The sequence below is a fragment of the Phoenix dactylifera genome, chromosome 3 (genome assembly GCF_009389715.1).
Source record: "Phoenix dactylifera cultivar Barhee BC4 chromosome 3, palm_55x_up_171113_PBpolish2nd_filt_p, whole genome shotgun sequence".
Classification (NCBI taxonomy): domain Eukaryota; kingdom Viridiplantae; phylum Streptophyta; class Magnoliopsida; order Arecales; family Arecaceae; genus Phoenix; species Phoenix dactylifera.
In genome coordinates this window covers 20721305-20740088 of record NC_052394.1, presented here as the reverse complement: position 1 = coordinate 20740088, position 18784 = coordinate 20721305, and the positions used below count along the sequence as shown (strand labels likewise).

The 18784-nt window shown below is 39.4% G+C and overlaps 2 protein-coding genes across 3 annotated transcripts; both read right to left on the bottom strand.

Moving 5' to 3' along the window:
* Positions 1-1418: 1418 nt before the first annotated feature.
* Positions 1419-12072, bottom strand: LOC103718087 (inactive receptor-like serine/threonine-protein kinase At2g40270). Of its 2 annotated transcripts, none has more exons than XM_008806741.4 (9): positions 11736-12070; positions 11489-11624; positions 8629-8700; positions 5250-5393; positions 5037-5156; positions 3480-3877; positions 3215-3402; positions 2993-3125; positions 1419-2248 (listed from the first exon to the last, which is right to left on the bottom strand). In XM_008806741.4, exons 1-9 carry the CDS (start codon positions 11827-11829, stop codon positions 1683-1685), a joined length of 1851 nt encoding a protein of 616 aa, XP_008804963.2. In that variant the 5' UTR covers positions 11830-12070; the 3' UTR covers positions 1419-1682. The 2 variants fall into 2 exon arrangements, with proteins under 2 accessions (XP_008804963.2, XP_026664924.2); XM_026809123.2 differs by lacking the exon at positions 1419-2248 and adding an exon at positions 2595-2892 and having other exon boundaries at positions 11736-12072.
* A 5055-nt stretch (positions 12073-17127) lies between these two features.
* LOC103718077 (uncharacterized protein At5g39865-like) lies at positions 17128-18415 on the bottom strand. Its single transcript, XM_008806728.4, has one exon. It carries the CDS (start codon positions 18195-18197, stop codon positions 17493-17495), a length of 705 nt encoding a protein of 234 aa, XP_008804950.1. The 5' UTR covers positions 18198-18415; the 3' UTR covers positions 17128-17492.
* Between the last annotated feature and the right edge of the window lie 369 nt (positions 18416-18784).

The window sequence follows — 18784 nt, the reverse complement described above, 5'->3', positions numbered from 1 at the left end:
GTTTAAGCCAAAACTTTTGCGCTCTGCTAGGGACAATACGTATGCAAATATTTGAGGAAATTCCTTTTAAGAGCTTCCTTTTTTGATATACATGAAGGGTTTCCCTTTTACCATCTATTCCTAAATAGCCTTTCATAGCCTTTAAATCTGAAAAGCCTTTCTTTTTGCCCTTTCTCTTCTTCCCCCCTTCCCTTTCTTCCCTTTTTTTTTGATTTTCATTTTTTGGCTTTTCTTCTACCCTTCTTTCTTTACTTTCTTCTTTTCACTTATCCCTTTCTTTCTTTCTTCTTTCCTTTTTCTCTTTTTTTTCCTTTATTTTCTCCTTTTTTTTAATCTTCCTTTTTTCCCTTCCTTCCTATCTTTCCTCTTCCTCTTCTTTCCTTTCTTTTCTTATTTTCTTTATTTACTCTTTCCTCTTCTTCCCATGCCTCATAGATTTGGGAGAATCCCACCCCCGTTCTAGTTGAACGGGAACGGACGGCCAAAACAGCCGGCGTCCCGCCGGAATTATTACGGAGATACAGAGTAGGTGCGAACGTCCCCTGTGGCTGCATTCACCTGCTCCAGAATCTCATGCGGAGAAACATGGTAGATTTCGATGCCATAACTATTCATGCTGATCCTCGAACGACCGTGAGGTTGGGAACGGATAAATCTCCCAAATCCACCAACCATACAAGCAGCAGCGTCAAATCTATGAGGCTGGCGAGATCCCCGCAGAAGTAGGGCTCCAATCTCTCCCAGGCTTGCTCTTGGAACAAGGCAGATATCGTATCTCCTCGCAGGAACACTAGAGTTTGTTACTTCATGCCTGCATCCGTGTGTTCTCTTGTGCTCTCTTCCTTACCATCAATAAAATTAACAAGAAATATATTTCTCCACTGTCTTACAACTGCATGTCGTATGCATTTCGAACATGCACCACGATGATTGATGTGATGCTGGATGAGTTCCTTCCACTATTTTCTGGGAAAGAAGGTGGCGTTTTTTGGATTGTTTTCGGATTCGATGGAGTGGTTGATAAGACATTGCATATAAAATTTTGATGAGTTCCTTCCACGATGATTTATGAGTTCCTTCCACGGATTGGATTGATGTGTTTTCGGATTGGATGAGTTCCTTCCACGATGATTGATGCAAGGAACCTGAACGTATGGATAAGACATTGCATATAAAATTCTGATGGTTTTGGTAGTGTAAGCATGCCGCTCATGAACACAACAACAGAGAGAGGCTTGGTGACGCAGAGACCCAGTTAATTTGTATTCACCTTGGTTGAGCTGATGTTACGACCTATTCCATGACCGTCCACATTCGGATGATGATTTATGTTTGCAATCAACTAAAATAACTGCAAATAAGGAGTTATGCGACAAAGGTGAAACTGATCAAAAACTCCAGTATGAAATGAACGGACAGAAGCTAAACACATACCAATGCTTCATATATTTTTATAATTTCTTCATAGAAGGTCTCCATATATTATACGATTTCTGAGCTTTCTGCATATCTCATAAAGCAGAACAAACCAAAGCTGATTGCTATCTCGACTGTACATCTTTAATCAAATCCAAGGATTATATACAAGCAGCTGATGCCGAGGTATAAAAAACTAAGATGATATAATAAGAAAACAAAAAGGAAATTCTGATTAACTATCATCTACTTCTTCTCTAGCTAGCCTATGAACGTACAACTTCGAGCGCAGCCCACCACAATGGGGATAGTTTTGGAGTTGCTTCATCTGGTGGCATTGCTGTAATTAGTCTCATCCGGCTGGCAACCTCCGCCATTGTTGGTCTCTCCTTCGGCTCTGGATTTATGCAGGACCGTATCACCTCACACAGTGCACCGATATCTTCCTCATGGACTGATCGAAGGGTTGGATCAACCATGTCCTTAAGGGGTCTTTTCCCAGTAAGATAACCTGAAGCCCAGAGCACAAGCAAGCCATCATCCTTGGAGAATGGAAGCCTCCCAGAAATTATTTCCAGCAGTATTATCCCAAACTTATAAACAATGCTTTCTTGATCTGAGCCAACAGATACTGACTCATGTTCTTTTTCCTGATCAGAGAACCCGAGTTCCGAAATCTTGGCCGCATAATCTTCAGTCAGATATATAGATGATGAGTTCAAATTTCTAAGAACTACAGGAGGGTTAAGCTGGTGCATGTACTCTAAACAGTACACTATTCCCATGGCTATCCTCAGACGTGGTGCCCAATCCAGTTGCTCGGCTTCTTTAACTGCAAATACCGCCAAATTTGACACAAATCAGAATCTAAAATCCATGCAATCAGGTAAAATTAACAGAGAAACTGAATTACAGAGAAGCCTTACATTTTGGATAATGGAAGATATTTGGACTATTCAAATTTTTTTCTCTCTAGGAAAAACTTTCGGGCATTTACAGGTTCAGTTAATAAATTTCTCACAAATTCTTGGAACATGCACATTTAAAAGGCTACTTGCCAGGCTGTAATTTGAAATTCCTGGTAATTTTAAAATTTTAACAAGACATCTGCTTATGGTCCCAGTCTCTCAAATAGTTTCCATTCAAAAGACCTGGAAATTTTGTTTCAGTATCTCACAGACAAAAATTGTAGCATTTTGAGTTTCTCATTGCTTCACTTATTTGAATCGTTTCACAAACTTGCTATTTGGACAGTTCACATAAGATGGACTGGCACAATGTATAAGAGGAAATGTTTAACTCTCAGAATGTCTTATGGCCTTATTAAGATATATGAACCACTCTAGAAATGCAGTGTCCTTAATATAAACATATGTTCCTGTTTTAACTATTGATTTTTTTTTTCCTTTTAGATGTTATACTTGCAATATAACATTGCAGAAGGATTGCTAGAGCCATTGTGTTGCCCCTCCAGGCCTGTCCAACATAATGACAGTAGTCACCGACCTGTGTCAGATAGCATGCGATAGTTTGCCCATACAACAAAATAGAGAGGATAGTCAAGTGAGATACTCACTGTGCAAATGCTCAAAAAGCGTTCCATTTGGAGCATATTCGAACACCAACATCCTGGTGAAAGGCTCTTCTTCCTCACAATAGCCAAGAAGGTTCATAAAATTCTTATGGTTTATTTTGGACAGCAATGACATCTGAAAACAAAGCCAAAACTTGATACTTAATCTTTGCATACAAGTAACGAAAATATCTGCAAGGAAATGATAGTAGATTGTTAAATCACCTTCTTTCTGAAGTGAGCTTCATATTGTAACCAATCCTTGGCTGATGTAACCATTGTAGATGTCACTGCTATTTCGATCCCACTGGACAGTTTTCCCTTGTACAATGTGCAATCTGACCAAGAGCCAACGATATTGCTGAAATCTTCACAAGCTATTTCAAGTTCCGAGCGTCTGAGTGAAGGTACGCCTGCATGTGTACTCAAAATCGTGAATGTGGATACAAATTTACAAGAAGTCTTAAAATCCTTCAGAAGGAAAAGCAACCTGTCACAAATGCTTTCTGCAATTGCCCACTTAGACCTGTTCTCCAGGGCATGACAGTGACAACCTTGTTGGCTCGGTAACAAAGCAAGCATACGGCAGATAAAACCAGCAGAAAAGATGCTCCTCCAATTGACCCAAGTATTATCCAAGTCACATGCTTTCCACGGGTTGTTGCTAATTTCAAGGATGAAGGCTGGGTAGGAGAGGAATCTGGAGCAGGGGAAGGAGCTTTATGTGGTGGTGGTGGGGATGGTGGAACTACTGTTGCTCGTGGATATGGTCCCAGTGATCGTGGTTGTCGTGATGCAGTATCTCGTATATGGTCTGTTTTATTAGGCTTTTTATGACTACCATAATCTTCTCGCAGAAGTCTCCGTATGGTTGCATTTTCAACATTCCTATTACAGATTAAATCAAATTTAGGAAGCAAGCAAGGAAAGCCTTTTTTGAGAGCGAGAGGCAGAGGGAGAGGGAGAGAGGGAAGGAGGGAGGGAAGTAAACCCACTGACACAATAATTACTTGGGTCCAGATTTTTGGGGATGTACCACCAAAGAATCCAGCCAAGAATATCTAGTTGCTAAACAGAGGGTCCACTAGGGCAAGCCCCAGTTCACCATTACAAACTGTTTATCACTACTTATCATCATATTACAAAGTTGTATTTCAGTTAAAGACAGTATGCCAAAAATTGTGCTTTGTGTTGATGCCAATGCAATCCTCCCATGCATATCTACCAAAGAGGGAGAGTTATGTGGTTGCACGTCAAAAAAAAAGGTTGACCACTAGCAGAACATGATTAGCGTCATAAACAATAAAAACCAGTAAAGACAAATCATAGAATCCGACTACTTAGTACTATCCACATTCATTGACAAGCATAACTTCCAACCACTTTTGTCCACACCCGCCCTCTATCAGGGACTATCACCAGAGGACAGGCTACTATATATTAGATTCTTCTCACAACATGATGCAACTTAATTTGTTTTATTTTCCCATGGGGTCTTTCTCTCTCCTCTCTCTCTCTCTCTAGCTAAAGTATTCACATAGAGTTGACATGGTTGAGTTGTGTATATAATTTTAATATGATAAAATGCTTAAGGCACCAGTTCAATTTATAACATACCCTTACAGAGCAAGACAAGTTTGTTCTTTCTTTTCTAATCATGCTATGCCCCAATGACTCATTGACCCTTGTCAAAATTGTTAATGATTTTGCAGCTTCACAAACCTTGATATGAATGTTATGTGCACTAGTCAAATACTACATTAAAGAATAAAGAGGGTATTGCCACTTACCTTATTATTATACCAATTGCTGATTTAGAAAATCCCCACCAGATCTTGTCTTTGCCATCAAAATATGTGTCTTTCATTTTCTTAAAGTTCAATTTGAATGGCTGGTTGCTGTATATATAGTCATAAAGGTGTAATTGTCCCAGGTATGTGTGTGTGTATCCCTAATCCTAATCCTAATCCTATAAAAGCTGCAAGTTCTTACAAACTCAAATTTTAGTGCAGATATATCCAATTGATAAAGTGGTGAAATGACCTACCTTGTAACCTGTTTGTGGCTTGATGATAACAGTTCTTCATCAACCTGAATCCCAGAGATAATGTTCAGCTGATGCATTTCAGGCAATGTGTCACCAACAAATTTGTTGTTTCTGAGTACGCTGCAATGTTAACAACAAAATTGGCAATCATATTATTATTGGGAACAAAAAAACTTCAGTAGAAAATCAACTTGCACCATGGTCTCCACTCACAGGATCTGTAACGATGATATGCTTCCAAGCTCAGGTGGAAGTGGTTCACCAAGATCATTGTGTCCCAAGTTCAATATCTCCAGCTTCTGCAATTCACCAATTTCTCTAGGGATGATTCCAGAAAAGGAATTGTTGTATAAATTGCTGCATGAAGGGGGTTAAGTTGGAAAAATACCATAAGAAGTAAGAACATAACCATCATTATCCGGAATCACAAATTATAAAAAGAATCATGCATGATAGCTACATATGAAATATAGATGGGAAATGACCTCATATGGTAACTAGCTAAAAGATTATTGAAAATCAATTTAAACAATATGGGGTGCTAGACATACATATTGCTGTAACCGACCCACACCATATGTTGCTCGCATCCCACCCATTCTGCGGCCTCCACTCAATGCATGACATGGCCCACAAAGAAAGTCAAGATATGTGCAGTACATGGCACATATATTCAGTTTCCATATTAGTCCAAGAATGCTTTATATTTTCATAAGTGAAAACAAATCATGGCCTACATGTTTATGTCCCTATGGTATTCAAAGACTTCTATTATGAATACTAAGAAATAATTTTAAGTGAATAAAAGTTTGTGACCTTCACGAGGAAACCCCAGTAATATTCCATCTCATTTTGTCTATGTTCTATAACGCTGATGCACAGAAGCAGCCAGAAGAACAAAGAATATGGACTTGCATATAATCAAGCCATATTAATAATAATAACAACTAAGGTCGGCCGAACCAGACCGAACAGCCCCGATCAGGGATCGGGTCAGTTTGCCTAATAAAATGGGGACCAATCCCAAACCGTTCGGAACGGTCCGGTTCCGTTCGAACTCGGTGCGGACGGTTCGCAGCGAGTCGGCCCAATTCGGAACCGGGCCCCCTCCCCCTTTCCTTCTCTTCCCAACATTTTTTCTCTGTAACGTTTAGACTCTAATGGCTTCCCCTTCCCCACAATTTGCAAAATCATACCGATTCAGCGGGATTGAAGAAAAATCCAAACCTAAATAAGGTGTGCTTCCTCTTTCTTATCTTATTTTCTCTTATTTTTTTTGGCTCCAAAAAATAGCTTGAAATTTGCAAAATAAGGAGAGATCATGCCAAAATTTTTGATTTGGACTTGATTTTATGATATGTCATAAATCTATAGATGATCTACACAATGACATATAAATTTTTAATTTTTAAATTATATAAAATTTTAAATAAATTAAAAAATAAAAAAAATAAAATTCAAAAAAATTGTAAAATCAGAAGCGTATTCAGGGGCATACAAGCTACTCTGTAACAAAATTTGGTGTCCATTTATTCAAGTTTTGATGCGATCATGCGCATAGCGGCCTATGCTTAAATTTGGAGAGATAAGTAACCTTCGATGCATGCCCGCGAGCCTAAAAAAATATATGTAGCATCTATTGTTGGGTTCCACATGAATCTGAGCTGAAATTAATACGTATCAGGTTCATAGACATATCAGATGACATCGCACGTGTAAAATCCATAGATGTGTCAGATTTCAAGTCGTATATTGGATCCAAAGGCAGCCTATAACCCATACGGATAATGATATGGATATGGTGCGCCCGATTCATTCTTCAGTGGTTACTATCCTATGCAGCTCGAAACATCTTACGGATTGAATTTTGCTGCCGGCTTATTCGGATGGGCCCCTTCACAACCGTTTTATCAACCAGAGGACACCTCTCAGAGCCAGAGCTTCAGCAAAAGATCCGAAAGTGCTTATAACCCAGAGTGCATTCCTTATGGGATGAACATCCAAGACTACAACGCCGTTTGGTTAGAGGGGTGGGTTGATGTGCCTCCTGACTATGCTAATAATCCGGATATTTCATGTTGCTTCTTGTAGCATGCAACATCTCACTAATCATTTTATGTTTTGTAGTACCTTAAAACAACAAGATGCATCATTTAGATTAAACCAAAATAAAAAAATAAAAAAATATTAAATTAGACTTAAAATCATTAAAAAAGTTAAAAAAGATTAACTACCAATTAATTAAACTTAAAAAGCTCAAAAAAAAATTGAGCATGCTAGTCCGAACCGGCACGCCCAAGTGTATCATGTGTCGGTACGGTACCGGTTCGGCGGACTTTGATAACAACCATATCAAAACTACCCTAGTCCCAGCAATTCTGGTGTTACTTTATGATTTGTCTTTAACATTCTTTTCCAACCACGACCATAAACTCCATTGCAGAACTCTATTTGAGAAACTTCCATTTTTTTTATAATCCTTCATATATCTCCTACTAGTTTCAGATCTTCAACCGAATTAACCACCTTAACTTCATGCCTTGCCAGCCTATAGCTAATGAATAATAAAAACATCTCACTATGCATTTGGTCAACGTAACCCTTTTAGTGCTGAATCTATTTTATGCAGGTCCCTCCTAGCTGGGCATGTTTTAAGCATGCGCTACATATGACCAAACAACAGAACTGGTTTTGTATCCCCATCACTGGACCTATTTGCTGCTACTCAGCTCTAGAGAATGGATGCTGGCAAATCTTATAAGTAGTTTATCAAACATAGGTAACTAACTAAGGACATATTCAAAACCAGCAGCTTCTTAAACAAATCCAGCTCATTAAGCTTCTTTAAGTTTGCTAAAAATTTATGCACATTTTTGTTTGAAGAAATGCTACAATGGTCACACCTGAGAAAATTATAGCTGCTCAAAAAAACACATGACCAAATAATTTGGCACTCTGAAATGCTATAAAATCTTGAAAACCAATGCACATTTATTTAATCTATCATCAGCTTAAAGGAAAGTTTGGGACATGCTATGAAATATTATGCAGAAGCGAATCACTTGAATGGCAAATTGGTCCATTTTAATGAAATTTGCTATTTTGTTTATCTAAACCCAAAAGATTATGCATTGTCACGAAGGATATGCCCCATAGCTAACCCTTAACAGTTTAAGTCAATATTTGAAATACAGTTCGGACATTCTCTCAAACTTTGCTTGCATACTAATATTTCTGGGAAACACGAGAAATCATCTGCAGGGTCCGGATGTTACATAAAATGCTTATATTACAAATTGACCATGTCAGAGTACCGAAATTGTTCATTTTCCACAAGCTAAGAAACAAGTACACATTCATAAGGGGGATCAGCAGCAACACCATAACTGCAAGTTAAATCTAAGACAAGTTTGTGCAACCAAAACACTTGATGTCACATTTTGCTTAGAACAAAAATGAAACTAAAAAAGAATGAAAGAAAAGGATGTTAATGGCAAACAAACAACCTGAAGTATAGACTCTAGTAGACCACAAGAACAGGTTAAAGAATATGAACTCTATATGATCAAGAAACAAGCTTCGAAATGCTTACAGCGACTTCATGTGGATAAACTTCCCAAGCACAGGCCCAAGTTTCCCCTTAAGACAAAGATCTTTCAGGTTCCTACAAGAAGATTACAAATTTCAGAAAAAGATAGCTAATATAAACATTTATTCTAACAACTTTTATTTGCACTAGATTCGAAATATGAAAGACAACATGGTGATGAGGAACCAGTGGAAAATAGCTTTTAGTCATTCAGTTCAAAAGCAAAATGCATAATGGAAGAATACAAACATATCCAAGCATGAGAGTCAATTTAAAAATCACTCCAAATGGTTAGCACAGGATACCCGTATCCAGAACATAAAACTATATGCATTTCATAAAGCATGAAATGAAGCCACTACCTGCAACCGCAATATGATATGCAATTTAACTACTGAAACTAAATTTTTGACAATGGAATGCCATAATATCTTAATGAATGAAGGAAAGAAAAAAAGAATAAGAAATGAAACTTAATATAAAGATTACATAAGTAATCTATGAATCTCCTAAGGGTCAATGGGATGCTTGTCTACCATATCCGTGCAATATCTCCACATGCAAGGGAACCTGGTGGATCTAGGAGAAATAGAGAGAGAAGTAGAAGAAATCAGACACCCCATTGATATCAAGATTTACGAACCAGAAAATGCCTTTTAGATGGACTTGATAAGCCACAATCTGGCATAACCTCCACAATTTCTCATCTTCCTTGCACCACCTCATCTCCTCAAAAACTTACAGTTGTGGGAGTTATCAGACACACGTGGTGGCCATGCTTCCTTATTGCCTCTAATGCTAATGCACAATCATATTAAACTGGGGAATAGAAGGCCATTGGTACAAGCCATCCATAACCAAAGGCATTTAGCAAGAAAAGTCTAATGGAGACCTAAGAGGGCCCAAGAAATGTCTCAAAAGCTGAGAGTAAATGTATATTGAGGTAAGCAAACATGTACATCTTTAAACCACAGGAATGTCAATTGAAAATTTATTGATTTACTTTTAGAAATTAACTAAGAGGGCTTTTTAATATATTTTATAGTCAATTTTGTCCTGAGGCCTAGAAACACATAAGTCATCCATAAGTTTCTCATTTCCACATCTTTTCATGTATATGCTGGAAGTGTATCATTAATTGTTTAATTTTTTCTGGTATTCTTCAATTTTCACTAACTCTGGTTCAAATCTACTAAACCTAGGTCTTCTAATTCCCTCATGGTATATTATCCGTGTAAGATATATAAGTGGGACCCTGATTTTTGCCAGAAGCCCATTCATCATAGTTGAGCTATACCAAAGATTGGAAATCCTCCAATCTAGAGTTAGGTGTAGGATATTTAAAAAACCTGCTCTACACTTTCTTTCTTTTTTTTGATATACGAATCATATTTATGTTAGTGACTACAGTGGCTGTGATAAAATGCTTGATGACTATCAGATGTCCTTGCTTCACTAAAGAAATGGCGTCCCATCATTTTCCTTCCACATGGTTTATGGTCATATGTTATATAGTTGATGGTTGTAAATTATACTACATCTTTTTATGTATGTTTTACCACTTCATTTTTCCTCCCTACAGACAAGTTCACAACTTCTGCAAGATAGATCCAATCAAGGTTGGCATCAACAAGAAAATAATACCTACCAAGACAAGGAAGACAATCATCCCATGTGAGTGGGTTATTGCAGGGCTAGTTAGTATAACATCTAATTATCTACTTTGGAAGAAGACAAGAAACAAGTATCTACTAGCTAGAGATTAGTGCAATCCACATCTTCTAAGTTCTGAAGAAGAGTAGCATCACAAGCATAAAACTAACTAACAAAAACAATATGTTGCAAAACTTATATACCACTGACAAAGGTGAAATTATCAAAAGTATGACTAAATAAATAGAAAAAAAGAGCACAGAGAAGAAATTGCTAAGCAAAGGTATATCCCCCTTGAAGTCTCAGATAGCTTTAGAACAAATTTATCAAACGCATCCATCATCAAAATTCTTCAGGAATAATGGTTTGCGGTTAACAAATGTTGTCATGACAGAGACTCAAAAACAGAATTCAAGTAGCAGAACAGTATTTCCAGTGAGAGAGCTACCTTGTGGAACATTGCTCAAAAGTTCCCTGTTTTTTACACATTAGATCAAAGGATTTATACAAATCAGGAAACACTAGTTTTTTTTTTTTTTTTAAGGCTTATCAGTCTCTCAGGAAGCCATCCGATTAAGTTCTTTATCAGACCAGTAATAACCTGAGAGAAGGCTCGATATTTCATTAAAGCCACACGCAAAGAAATAGCCAGTAAGCCACCATGTGCAACAGAAGAAAAAACACCAATTGTAACAATCCTGAGCTTCGCTTGAGTGTTTTGGTTATTGATTATTAGCTCATGGGTTTTGGACCTATGCACTTGCATGGTTGCACTCTTTATGTATCACTGTGATTCAACCACTCGCCCTATTTTTTTCCCCTGATGCAAGCGATTCAACCACTCCTGATCCCAAAGTTGGAGATTTTCAGGTGTTGAGATTGAAAAGTCCTTGGTAGCTCTTGTTAAATAAAGCCCTTCTGGCCTCAGAACCAAGGAAAGGATCATCGCCATGGCCCTCCATGGTGACACATGTAATTGTATAGCTAGGCAGTCCAAAATCTATATATCTTGTACCTAAAAAAATAAGGTTAGGGCTACAAAAAGAAACCTAATTTGCTTGAGAGAAAAAAAAAAGGTGGATATTGCCTGTTTGACTATCTAATTATCTACTCCAGCAAACTAGAAAAAATCTTGACTGCTAAATTCGGAACAAAATAATGCAAAAACCATCTAGAAGTAGTAACAAAAAGGCACAGGAATGTCACTCACAGAGCCACGACTCTTCCATCATCCGAGCAGACGACCCCGAACCAAGAGCACGGATCAACATCGCCTTCTTTCCAATTCGAAAGAGCGCCGTAGGGATCGACCTCTACCCTCTCTTTAAACCTCAAAAGATCCCTTCCTACATATATGAAACAACCAGAAAAAAAAATTGTAACAAAAAAAAAAAACTCGATCAAATTGCTTTCCGGCAAACCAACCCTAACAACTCTTTAAGCATCAAAGATCCTACCCTCAGGATTGATGGAAACGGAAATCTCCAATCTTTGATGCAACAGAGCGAGCCACAGCAAGAAGGACTCCGTTCGAAGCCTCCAGCACTCCATTTTTCAGTCCAAGAACTCTTTTTTCTTCCGCTGTGATCTCTCCTCTCAAAGAACCCTGAGTCTTCGCTTCGGCCACGGCTAAAAGAAAGAAAAATAGGCAAAAGGAAAGACTTGTGGAATTATGGAGCTGGTATTGTGCTGGCACGCGGAATTGGGACCCTGGAATTTATCATTGATACGGTTCAAAGGGTGGTCTCGATAATTCTGTGGGAATTTCCAAAGGTGATTGATATCTCCATCAATGCCTTGTCTTTGGTTTCTGGTTCTCCTCTATTTGTACGAATGAGACGGAGAGGGGGCCCCAGGGTAAGTTTCCGGGAAGGTGGTGACGGACGGCGGTTGTATCTTTCGCACAAAAGAAGGATTCCCCTTCCTTCGCTCGAATCCACCGTTAGATCGCGCAATGATCGGTTGAGAGCCGTGCGTCTATAATCCAACGGTTTACATCGCGAAAAAAGATCAATCGTCCTTTCGCACAAAAGATACAACCCGAACCCCATGGTGGACTTGGGTACGTTGACACGTTGACCGCCACTTCTCTTTTTTAATTTACTTTAATACACGGAATGATGCATGCGAACAAGTACTGTCACGTGAGACGTGTCATGCACGTGACAGGGCTGAGATCCTCTGCACCGGTAGTAATATAATATTTTAACATTAGGATATAAGGTAATTTATTATTGAAGGTGTATTTTTAGGATAGTGATGAACGAATATGAATTTAATTGATTAACCAACCAAAACTTGTCACGTAGGTCAAAATTGTACCTTCATGATCAAGAAATTGTCGTCACATGACTCATATAATTTAAATTTTTATTAGTTAAATGCGAATGAAAGTAGTATTTGATGGATATGATCTAATTTGATTTTTATTTTTTTTGTTTACGTAAAAAAATTATTTTCGTACGGTTTTTTTTGTGGACTTGTACATACATACACCAAAATATGTGGCATCTAGATGGTTGATGAAGCCAGTGATGCTTCTCAAATTTCAAAATATCATGGTAGTAAATAAAAAGAGAGATAATACAAGATGTTTACAATAGTTGTTTTTTTCCGTCATGGAGCTTTATTTTTTTAAAAAAAAGAAAAGAATGGCAAGTTATATATAGAGTCATCTTTCTAATTATTTGCTCGTTCACATATTTATTATCCATGGCCATGCAATTTTAAGTCAAAGGAGCAAATAATTACAAAAGAGCAGATGGCATTATAATTATTCATATATTCTTTTCAAATATCACCTTTGATTTAGTATCAACACATTCAATTATGTTCTGTTTGACTTTAAATGAGATATAATGAGAGATAGACACGACTGCTCTTGTAACATTTTGGATGGTGTTTGTCTTCTGGAAGCATCTATTTTTGAGTTTTTTCGAAGTTAACTTCCATCAATGTGTGATGGATGGTGGTGGAAGAATTGTGATGAAAGGTCTGAGTTCTAGAATTGTGGCAGCTGGCGGGTCCAATACGGCACGTTCTTTTATTTTTATCATCTGTAGTCGGCCGTAGGTCAGATTTCTCGTACTCGACGGCAAACTGCGCATGCTGTGACGTGTGCTGTTGTTGTTGGTGCGTAAGGTGGGTCCCAGAGGTTTGCCATCTCGGGTGCACAAAAATAGCAGACACGTGTTTAAAGAATGCTGGCTGTGAAGCGAAACGAGGCTGTAAAAAGAATGCTGGCTGTGAGCCTGTGAAGCGAAACGAGGCCGTCCCCAAAGATAATTAGTGAGTTAATAAATGAGTTTAGAAAAGGAATGCATGAGATACAAAGACTATGCAGCTGATTGTCATCTCTTAAATCTCATAGATCATACAGCTAGCATTATTTTCTGGAGAGAAAGTTCATGTAGTATTATTATAAAGAGAAAAAGATGGGGGGAAAAATAGAGCTCTATATATTTGTAATGGCCATTTGTCCTCATCAGCTCTCCTCTTTGTAATTAGAACTGCACAAACTTCTTTCTAATTAATCTACTCATGGCGGCAGATTTTCTTGATTTATAGATACTAATTGGTGGAAAATCATTAACTGCAAGGACTAGCTAATCTATTTCCTCCAAGAAACCATTAAACAATAATCTTTGGGGACAGCTAGCAAAGCATGATTAGGCCCTCAAGCTCCACAAGTGCATCAGATTGGGGTGTCTAATTGCGTGATTAAGGCCTAACCTGGTTAACAAAGAGCTTTTAGATTTGGGCTTAAGCTTAACCCTTGAGGAAAATAAAAGAGATGCCAAATGGCTCCTGAGTCTTACGTTCATATCTGGCACAAAAACATCAAGCCTATTTTTAGAACAATCAGGTCATTTGATGATTCAGGTTACTCGAAGGTCACTAGTAATACTAATTCCAGTTCAAGCCACAACAAATGGAAGGTGATATCGACTTGCATGGAAGATGAATTGCCCGCAACCAGTGACTGACCCTAGATGAACCCATGGGGGACCAAAGGAATTGAGTAATTGACACTCCTTTTGTGAATAAACCTGTAGCCCTTGTTTCTTTGGTCTGTTGTTTCTATTTCAAACAGGATCTGAGAGATAAGCATAATGACATCATCCATCAAGATAGTTTGGTCTCATAATAATCTAAAACTCACAGGTCAATTTACCAATACCTCTTTTTTCTTCTTCTTCTTCTTCTTTGTTTTTTTTTTTTTTCCTGAAAAAAAGGGGTAGGGGGAGGAAGGAACAAGCCCATCCCCGCGTAGCAGCCCCCACTGGGCTCCCACCCCGTCAGGAGAATGTTCGATGTGGGTAGACACTGTTTTACTCATTCCCTTCCTATCCGAAGATGAGTACGTTATATATGTCACAGCCAAAGCTACTAGTGGACTAATAAGCGCTCCTAAACCCCAAGTCCAAGTAGTGTCACCACATTTTAATCGACGCGCGGAGCGATTCGAATTTGGAACCCTGTGGTTAGAAGACTACGCCCAGTTTCACTGAGCTACCACCTTGGTGGCTCTTCTTCTTTTTTTTCAGTCTAAACGTAGTGTGGACTGCACATTAGGGTAGCACTCCCTTAACAAATTAAATAGATTGCATGAAAACTAGCCAATAAGCCCGATCTGAATAGACCAATTCAGGTGTTCATCAAGCTACTTGGACTCATATCCTTCCACAATGTGGTTAAGGACCCGAATCATCTAGGATCGGCGGACATTGCCATACAAATCAGTGAGTCAACACATAAGCAAATATCAACTTGGAACTGCAATGCACAAGATTTTTTCCTTAAGGAAAGATTAGATTGAGCTTAATCACTTACATCAAAAGAACGAAAAAAAAAAACACAGTGCTATAAGAAGGGAAAAAAATGAAAGAAAATCAGTGGGGAAACATGTTTGAAAAAAGCATCTCTCTCTCTTCCACCACATACATCTCCATAAAAATGCTCGACTGGTTTCCAGGTGAGAAGCATTACCACTTGTTAATTAGGCTTAGAAAGCAAGATATCAAACAGGGATGGAACCACCCACCGACCTGCGCTTGTGAGGAGCCTTTGTGGGCTCCACAATGTTTCATGATGAAACCCCTCCACCCACCTTATGGGCCTGCACAAATAAAAGATAAATAAAGAGCATAGGTCCCGCCATGTGACAGTGAATCGGCCCATCATTAACCGTTGGATCCATCCTAGATTACTTTCTCCCGACGGATCGCCATGGGAGCATGCGGAGAAAGACCAAAAGGTTACGAAGTTTTGATAAGGAGGGAACATCAGTGGTACAAAGTCATGTGGCCCATCTAACGGGGACCATTCGCCTGTAGAAGCACAATGACATTGATATTTGAAATAGACTTATTATTTCAAATAGACCAGGCGCAACGGCTTAGAATCTAGGACAAATACTAAGAAATAATAATACAAAAAAGTCCTAAAAAAATTAAAAAAATAAAAAATATTTTATTAATAAAATTGAGCCACACAAAAAGCTCTTCCCACGCCTCACCAAAGATAATACCTCTTACTCTCTTTTTTCTCACACCACACTTATGGAGATGCTTCATTAATTTAAATAGAGTATCAACACTTATTAAAAGATAAACTTTGATAACTACTAAAGGACAAAAATAACTATTCTTAAAAAAATAATTAAGTAGAATAAAAAATATTTATTCTGAGTAAGATAACTAAATAGAATAAAATTAGAAACAGAGTCCTACTTGCAAGAGAACTTTTATTATTTAGGTCACACACTCCACCTGCACTGTTATTGTTTAGGTCTTGATTTTTAAGATTGAACCACTTAAAGCATCGAACCCAGAACTTTTTGCTGCTAAGCAAAGAAGACTTACCATCAAGACAAGCCCCAATTTACATTCTTAAGACTTAATTACACGGAGAAGAAGAAAAAAATGGAAATCCAAAGGACTAGATGATGTCTATGTAAAGCAAGGTTATATCATTTTTGGAATAGCAAGAAGTATATCATATGAATGTTTGATGTTGTCTATGTAAAGCAAGGTTATATCATTTTTGGACTAGCAAAAAGTCTATCATATGAATGTTGGCAATCTCAAAGATGGCAAATCAAGAAGCCCGCGTAACAGCGCAACTCTTTTCATTTATAGCTTGGAATAAGAATAATTCTGAGATACGAAAAATTGTGGGTTCTCACAATATTCACAAATTTTGCACCACTTTCCATCCTCTCTCTTCTTCCTAGATTCTCTCTCTTTCCTTTTCCTTTCTTTTTCAGTGAGAAACCTACCTAGAGTTCTTTAACAACAATTCATATTATGCCTAGTATGTGAAACCATTTCATATATTATGTTTACTGCATAAAATTACATAATTTGGATTCCTTCCAAGTCTAAATAGTTAGAAAGAGAAGATAAATAGTTTAAAACGTTATATTTCAATTGCAAAATTTAAAACTGTGCAGCCATCAAGAAATACTTTATATCTGTCAACTGATATTTAGGGCTTCATGCAAAAAATCTGTCTTGAAGATACTGTCTTTTGCTAAAAATTTTCCACCGACTGGGATTTAGACCAGCAGCATTGGCCAAAGACATAGCAGAAGACTTTCACAGAAGGTGAAATGACAAACAAGGGATTTATCTTAGACTACTTCTAAGTTTGTTATGCATTGCAAGTTTACCATTCCTTCAATAAACTTCTGAAATCCATCCTTAAGTGCTTGACCATTATTATCCCCAAACATAAACTTGAATAGACTCAGAATTATACAAACTTAATGCCTCTCTCCAAATACTCAAAAGGATACAGAACCATGAAGAACTTGGTTAGTTACCAAAGAAATAGAAAGGGGAGATATAATTAAATGATTAGTTCACCATTAATCTTGATATAGTATCTTCCTCTTAAGTGTTTGCCCATTCCCAAAGTTTCTTATTCCTCTCTCCCGAGTCTACATTATACCAGGAGAAAATAAAAGGAAAAAAGATTGCCAAATCTCCCATTATTAACACTTCACACAAACACAAGAGGAGGAGGAACCGAGTACTCCATAATAACTAAACTTCCCAAATTAAAACCCAAAGCCAGTAATATTACCCCAACAGTAAGCCAAATTAAGAGTAGTTTCCCTTTGAACTACAACTTCCTATTTCCTCCTCTCTCTCGCGCGCTCTCCAGAAAAAAAGGAAATCAGAACGGCAATCGGAGCCCTCCGATCTGGATCAGAGGGACGGGAGGCAGCAATCGGGGCACCGGACGAGCCCATTCTCGTTGCAGGCGGTGCAGCTCCGGAACCCACTCTTCTCGGTGTACCGCTTGTGGCTGCCGCTGCAGCTCCCGCAGAGCACGAACGCCAACCCACCGCACCGCTCGCAGCCCGCCGGCGCCGCTGGCGCCACCCCCTCCACGAACCGCCGGAGCTCGCCGGACTCGTGGAGCTGCCGGATCTCCTCCTCCCCGCCGACGTACCGCCCCCCGATGAACACCTGGGGGAGCCCCAGCCGCTGCCCCCGGTGCCGCCCCAGGAGCACCTTCAGCTCCGCCAGGAATCCGGAGTCCATGGCCACATCCCGCTCGTCGACGGCCACGCGGAACCCCCGGAGGATGGACCGCACGGCGCGGCAGTCCTCGAACGTCTTGCGGATCACGCGGAGGCTGGTGTAGTAGAGCACGATACGTTTCTCCTGGCCGGCCGGCACGGGGCTCGGGTCCGGGAGGGTGCGCCAGGTGCGGAGGGCGGCGGCGGAGATCCGGACGCGGTGGAAGACGGAGGGCCTCCGGGGGGAGTTACCGGCAGCCGAGGAGATCTCCTCCTCGTCTCGGAGGAGCGAGTGGACGTCCTTCAGAGTGGGGAAGGAGAAGGAGGAGTGGATCGGGGGGGCAGCTGGTTCCTCGTGCAGCGAGCCCTTGCGCCACCGCGGCCACATCGGAGAGGCGGCGACCGGGACGGCGACCGCGACCGCGACCGCGACGGCGGAGGAGTAAGCGAGCTAGAGCGAGCGGCGGCGGAGAGAGAAAAAGAGACGGAGGCGAGAAAGGCGAGTTTTTCTATTTATTTTTTCCGGCATTGGTTGAGAGGGTGATGGGAGTGGATGAAAAGGGGAGGCGTCGCAGGGTGGGGTTTTTCTATTCCTCCGCGTTCCGCCCGCCCTTTTATTTTCCAATCTTTCATAAATTTTGGTATATATTTTTTTAATGTATTTATTGCAGGGTTGCTTTTTTTAGCAGGCTCGAGCAAGATCCTTTTGCGGCGGTTTCGTTTGTTAAGTTCGGCAAATGGAGAGATCTGAGAATCTTGTAGGCTAGCGAGAGAGCAAAACTATTGAGAGCCAATTAGTTCTGGTGTCGTGGTGGAAAAGCATAATGCCACAAGGACAGTTCTCCGAATTATCGGAAACAAGTTATTTTGTTGCATGATTCCATTTGTCAGATAATAATTCATTTGATTAACTTGGCTCAGCAAGAATTAATAGAATTGAATCATTATAGGGGGTAATGGGTTTCCAATAATTTC